Source organism: Rhagoletis zephyria, unplaced genomic scaffold (genome assembly GCF_001687245.7).
Source record: "Rhagoletis zephyria isolate East Lansing unplaced genomic scaffold, Rhagoletis_zephyria_1.1 Rzeph_scaffold_01729, whole genome shotgun sequence".
Taxonomy (NCBI): domain Eukaryota; kingdom Metazoa; phylum Arthropoda; class Insecta; order Diptera; family Tephritidae; genus Rhagoletis; species Rhagoletis zephyria.
The window spans coordinates 34,237-40,938 of record NW_016158813.1 but is presented as its reverse complement, the minus strand read 5'-3'; the positions used below and the strand labels follow the sequence as shown (position 1 = coordinate 40,938).

The 6,702-nt window shown below is 33.0% G+C and overlaps 2 protein-coding genes across 3 annotated transcripts; one reads left to right on the top strand and one right to left on the bottom strand.

Moving 5' to 3' along the window:
- Positions 1-523: 523 nt before the first annotated feature.
- On the bottom strand, positions 524-5,085 carry LOC108364959 (acylphosphatase-2-like; the record flags this gene model as incomplete). Its single annotated transcript, XM_017618845.1, has 3 exons — positions 524-779; positions 837-963; positions 5,061-5,085. Coding segments are annotated over 3 exons (267 nt in total), but the record flags the coding sequence as incomplete, so codon positions are not given.
- Positions 2,564-4,362, top strand: LOC108364960 (uncharacterized). Of its 2 annotated transcripts, XM_017618846.1 has the most exons (3): positions 2,564-2,986; positions 3,337-3,945; positions 4,014-4,362. In XM_017618846.1, exons 2-3 carry the CDS (start codon positions 3,700-3,702, stop codon positions 4,341-4,343), a joined length of 576 nt encoding a protein of 191 aa, XP_017474335.1. In that variant the 5' UTR covers positions 2,564-2,986; positions 3,337-3,699; the 3' UTR covers positions 4,344-4,362. The 2 variants fall into 2 exon arrangements, with proteins under 2 accessions (XP_017474335.1, XP_017474336.1); XM_017618847.1 differs by lacking the exon at positions 4,014-4,362 and having other exon boundaries at positions 3,337-3,887.
- Positions 5,086-6,702: the final 1,617 nt, after the last annotated feature.

Here is a 6,702-nt window from a genome sequence, read left to right as displayed (position 1 = left end):
AGCACCCTGTGTTTACTTGCTATTGCAAATGGTTGCACACATTTAGGCATATGCAGGGTAAGAGGAAATGCGGTCAAATGATTATTACTTCCGATAATGCAAACTCCGTGCACGCATACGACTATGTACCTATATTTATACATACTCAAGTTTGTATGTACATACATATGCATGAACTCATTTGTTGCAAGTAGTTTTGATATTCGTAGCATGGCTTTAGGCATAGGTTTAGTAGTCTATTGATAAAAAAGGAAGGCAAATATTTTAACAATTCTGAAAACATTTTAATTGGGTCTGTTGATAGCTGATGAACATATAAGAACATATGTATATATACATTTGTATGGATGATATAATAGCTCTGATCCAATACTTTTCGTGTAAAATCCTGTTAAAACGTCAAACATTAAAATTACTCTATGAAGTGAGAGCAAAAAGTGAGTAACAGCAAAAAGTACGGGAACAAAAAAAGCAGCGAGTAAAATCTTGCAACTTCATTTTCTACACAACTCTCCAAAAATTGCTCTCAGTACAGGATTTTGGAGTACGCGATCTTTTTCCCGTAACTTAAGGAATGTATATATCGAAGTTTTCCCAAGCGTTTTATTAAAAACATTAAAATATAAAACTTCAAAACGTATTAAAAAATTTAATATGAGTCACATTAAAATCTGATTTCAAATTCCTTGTAGTCCAAACGGTTATGTATTATAGAGTTCCGCAATAAACATTTCTCAATTTTGCAACCAGGGGAGCCTTCTTTGGAAAGCCAGCTTGTCCTATAAAAAAAATATGTTGGTACGATGTATTTAAAAATATTTCCAAGTAAAACTTACATTTTATCAATTTCCTCTTTCGGGCCCTGCATTTTCCCTACTATAGTTCCTTGTTTGGAGTTTTTAACCCATCCTTTGATTCCGGCCTTATTGCAGAGATCTCTCGTATATTTAGTAAAGTAGCAGCCTAATAAAAAGCATATATGTAGATAATATTAGTGTTTTTGGAGACAAATTTTATTTTATATGTATACATATGTTATTTGCACAAAGCGTGTATGCTGGCAAATGCATTTTTGTGGAACTATTACACTTTTTTTTTGCTGGTGAGAATTAAAAACTACATTACTACAAGTAATTTCTATTCAAAAAAAGAAGCTGACTTCAATTCTCATTTACAAATTTAAGATTATGGTTAATTTCTTCATGGTCCAAATTAGTATGGGACCACCTGTGAGGTAACACAGGTTTTATAAAAAGAATTATAGAAATCGGTTAACGTGGTCCAAAGTTATGTGGTAACATACATAAAAAAATATATATATATATTCCGACGAATTGTTAACCTTCTCCTTTTTGTGACGCCTGTTAAAAAGACTAGTAATTCTATATTATCAACACTTTAAAATTTTTCTTTCTTTTGTGAATGGTGGAAGTTACTACAAAACAGCAGTTTGAGGTGTTAATACAAATGGAGCTGAATTTTTAAAGAAATATCAGATTTGTATGAAATTTGAAATCCAAGCCTGATTGCAAAACTTTAATCAGTTATCAAAAATTCAAAATGGCGGATCCAATAAAGATTCGAACGCCTCTTTTTAATTTTTGAAATCTGATTTTAGTTTTGTAATCAGCCACTCGAAAAACCTCTGGATATAAAATTTCATAAAAATCTGAATTTTTTTTAAATCCATCCTCCATTTTGCATTCGCCATTTAAAATTTTTAAGAACTGACACTGACTTCAGATTCGTAATGAGCAAAAACAAAAACCATTGGATACACCCAGAAAAAGTTTAGTTATAATAACCAAGATAAGACTAGATAAATATCTAGTTGGTGAAAGTCTGAAAATTACTTGAGATCAGAGATGCCCAACAAACTATATGAATCGATTTCGTTTCGTTAGCGAGGAAAAAAAACGTATCAAAATAATTTCGTTACGTTTCGGAGCTAAATTAACGAAACAAAACTCAATCGTTAACGTTCAAACGAAATAAATCAACGCATAGTTTTCATTTTAATCTGTGTTGGCAATACCTAAGCGACACGCATTGCTCTCGTATTTAATATCTACAAACAAAGGCGAACGAAGTTAGCGTACTTGAAATTTGAAAAATAATTATAAAAAGTCAACAACTTAACCCCAAAATGAGAAGGAAAAAGGAAAGTTTTATCCGGAATTTGTATAAACAAAATACAGATGCCACGATGGCTTGTAAAATATGTGGAAAGTGCTTAACCACTGACCACCTCGGAAACCTCAAATCGCATCTTCAACGAAGGCATATTTGACGGTTACAAAGGCGATGAGCAAAAAATCAGTGAATTTGCGAGTGTAAAACAAAAAATTTTATTGAAAATGTGTCAGAACGACGTTAAAAATTTGTGTGCTGCCTTCATCACTGAGTGCGGTCTCCCTTTGCAAGTTTTTAACAGCAGCGCTTTTCAAACATTATTAGGTCCTATCTGCGAACAAGTGAATTTAAACAAAATTAACAGAAATAATATAAGTCATATTTTACAAAAAAAAATGGAAATAGAAATACAGTACTTACGGAATTTTTTCAAAAATAAAATATTTTCAATAAAAATAGACAGCGAAGGGAAAATTCCAGTCAAGACTCTAGCCGTAAAAAATTTCAAAGAGCAGCACACGGCGGATAATTTAAAGCAATTAATTTTGGAGACATTGGAAAGGTAAGTGCACAAAAAATGGTCTGAGTTCCTGCGATTTATATTATTAAAGTTATTTGTTATCCTTTATATGTAGATATGAAATTAATATTGAGCAACTATACAGTATCACCAGCGACAACGGTCGAAATATGGTTAAGTGTGGTTCCCTTTTACAAGTCGATAATGAAAATGAAGAAAGTACAAATATATTAGATTTTGACTCTGATGATGACGAAAGCGATAATATTGATGTAACGTGCGATACCATTTTTGATGATCCAAAGTTCGACGATTGTATGACCTCTCACTTCAGTAAGTCCAAGTAATCAATTACCTCTCAATACCATGATAAAACTACTATGAGGTAAAACCATGACAAATAAAATAATTTTAAAATTCAGTTTTTTATCATGCCCAATACGTTATACCGTGCGGCACTCCAAAATACATGGGAAGTGATGTTATTTTTTGTTGTAGGTCTTGTCGAATAAAACAAGAATCGAAATATGAAATTTGCCAGACACCCCCAAAAATCTTGACTTATGGTCAAAACCCAGTTTTTAGTACCTTACTCGACAAGACATACCAGAAAATTTACATCACTTCCCAGGTATTTCTACTTCATTCTTCTTTGTAGCACTATGTTATCATTTTAATTTCAGATTCTCTTGCTGTTATAAGATGTGCCGCTCACACGATACAATTGAGTGTATACGATGTAATAAAAAACGAAAATGTAAAATTGAAGTTTGAAAAATGTCGATTAACTGCAAAAAAGCTTCGCACATCGACTTCTGGTCAATAATAATTTGTTACCACCGATAGCTGACTGCCCCGCCCGTTGGAGCTATTCATACGATTTGGTGAAGCGCTTAAAAGCTGTTCGAGATTTCGTTGATCATAATTTTGAAAACTCAGATGTAGACTGGAGTTTTGTAGACGATTTTTTCAGTACTTTTGCTCCTATAAAGGCAACTACAGAAGAGCTACAAAACCAAAACTTGCTTTTTGGCGACTTCATAGCAATGTTTTTGGAAATGTGCTTGGCCATAAAAAAAAGTTCCGATGCATCTGAAATTTCAAGACTTTTATTCCATTCGATTACTAAAAGGAAGAAAATGCTACTAAGTAATGCAACAGTAGCGGCAGCCTTTTATTTAGACCCCAGATTACATCGTTTATTGCTAAGTCCTGAATTTGCGCATATGAGAGTAATGGCCGTTGAGTATTTGAAAATGCTACATTTAAAAGCTAGTCCGATTTTTGCTCAGGTATTGTTTATGATTATTGTTATTTTCAATATCACCAACGCTATATTATTTTTTCATATTTTTTGCAGTCAGCACAACCCCACATCATTTCTATAACAGAAAGCGAGAGTAGTATCGAAGATACAAGTACCGACTTACTTGGTGAATTATTAAATCAAATAAGTTCACCTACATACAGCGCCTCATGCACTTCAGAAGCTTATTTGGCTATTGAAACATTCAACGAATTCACCGACACTAAAACCAATTTAGCCGACTTTTGGGAACGAAAAAAGTTTTCACACATAATTTTGTATCAGCTTTCTCAAATTATTCACGCATATATATTTATTACATGCATAATTAGTATAAATGTAAATAAAAACGCGGTCCAAATAGAAATTCTAATACAAAATTGAAATTAGGCTGAATTCCAAAACGGCAATTGCTTTGCATACGTGCGAAGTACAATGTTCCATAACGCCGAACTACAAAATATTGACAATGTATACTTTTCCAAAACGCATCCGAAAAGTTATCGAAACGCATCGCTGGAGCAATCAGCGCATCAGAAACAAAGTTGATGCTTCGTTTGTTATTGGTTACCATTGGTGTTTTAGAAATGGAAAATTCAGAAAAATTGTTCATTGCTATATTGAATATTTAAAATATGCAATGTATATGGTTGCAATGTGTCACAACTCTGCATATACAAACAGTATGAATACCGCAGTATAACAACATCCTAACATTGTATTGATTCGTTTTAGAAGTCAGCCTTATTTACGTTATGCATACATATCGCACATCTGCTGCAAGAGTGGCAATTCAAAATAATATAAAATCGAGTTAAGTATGCAGAAATTTGATAGCTCTATCGATTACTAGTACCTCACTAGAACAAAATATGTATTCATTTTACAATGCGAGTTTTTCATTTTTGGATCATGACACTCTTGTAGCAAATGTGCAATATGCCGTGCTCCTGCCGAAAGTGTCGCGTCAAAGCATAGAATCGCCCATTTGAAAAGTTAAGCCTATATAAAGCTAAGATGGCCTAATCTTTAAACAAAAGAAATTTTAATATTTTAACATTTGGGTTTTCGGTCATTCTCATCATAAATAGTACCGCTTACTCAATTGCTTGCTTTGCTTGTTGTTTCATTTAATCGGCGGCACAAGGCTTTCATTCATTTCATTTACAGCACTCTTTAACGTGCTTGGTGTACGTGGGGCGAAACACCCAAAAAATTCCAAAAAAGAAAACTAATTAGCTCACCCACGTAAATGCTGCGCCGCTTGCTGGGAAAACGGCGCTCACTTTCGACTACGCCTGGGCCTCCGGAACGCACACAAATACTGTGTCTGCTACTGCTGCAACTCGCTGCTTACTATTTCGCGGCCAGGTTAACACAAATGAAATATCAAATTAATTACACACACACGAGGACCATTTTCGCTTTGAAAAATACTTTTATTTGATTTATTTTAATTTACAACTTTCGAGCCGATCAGTTTTAGTGTCGAGTAGCGATTTAATGGCTTCCTTAAAGCCAGCCTACGATACACCTTCTAAAAACGAATGTGGATCGTAAGCTCGGCAGTGTTGACAACACACGCGATGTAATTTTATTATTTTGGGCAACATAAGTATTGCCATATTAGTTGTTACCACATCGCGTGGTGCCATTACACCAACCGCCTATGGGAAAGCCAACCGACGTTAGCACACCATTTGTGAAAATATTAAGATTTTTGTATTGCAATCGATAGTTCGTCGATTATTCTTTAATGTTCGTCCATTTTTAACGTTTCTTCGTTAGCCAAAAATGTATAATTAATTTTTCAATTTTCACTTTACGTAATTCCTGAAGTTAGCACCCGCAATAGATTATTTTGGGTTAATTATTATTGCAATCGATAGTTCGTCGTTTGTTCTTTATTGTTCGTCTATTTTTAACGTTTGTTCCTTAGCCAAACATTTATAATTAATTTTTTACGTTTTACGGTTCCTGCCTTTAGCACCCCAAATGTAAGAATTTCATTATTTTCATTTGTTAACTGTGATAAATCGTTTGTTCGTCGTTTTCTCATCCCTAAAATCGAGCAAAAGCCGTTAATAAATTCATCATTTTTACTTTACGTTAAACATTGCATAAACGTTTTAACAATAATTGGAATTGGGGCCAATGAGCTAAAAAAAAGTAGGCGTGGATCGCCCTATTTTCCTGATTTTAACGGCATATTTTTTTTGTGTGCAAAATATCAGGGGTGGCGCTAAGTGGACTAAACGTTCAACATTTTTAAAAGCTTATATTTCGAAAACTATTGAACCGATTTTAAAACTATGCACACAGTTGGAAAAATGATTGAAGCACCTTTCATTCGATATATATTTATGTATATAATGTATACATATTTTGAGGAAAAGTACAAAAACCTAATTATGGCAATTGTTTATAAAAATGTAGGTTTTTCGTAAAAATATATGTAATTAACTATGTTAACAAATATTATTATCAGAAAGAGCACAAAAATATCTTTAATTTGATGTATGATTTGTAACAAAAAATTCTTCTGCACATTATATTTGTTTAAATATATCGTTTTATATGAAAAAGAAAAAGCGCCGCAGGCAACAATTTGGAATAAAAAATCCCGCGATGTTTTATTCCAAATTTTCATTAGCTGTATAGTAAACTATCGTTTTATATAAAAACTTAAAAATCGCCGCAGGTATGTATATATATTAAAGTATGCTTTTATATAAAAAAAAAA

Coding starts and splice junctions, on each gene's coding strand:
- LOC108364960 (XM_017618846.1), top strand. CDS start 3,700: ATGTTTTTGGAAATGTGCTTGGCCATAAAAAAAAGTTCCGATGCATCT. Junction 3,946..4,013: donor CTAGTCCGATTTTTGCTCAG/GTATTGTTTATG, acceptor TATTTTTTGCAG/TCAGCACAACCCCACATCAT.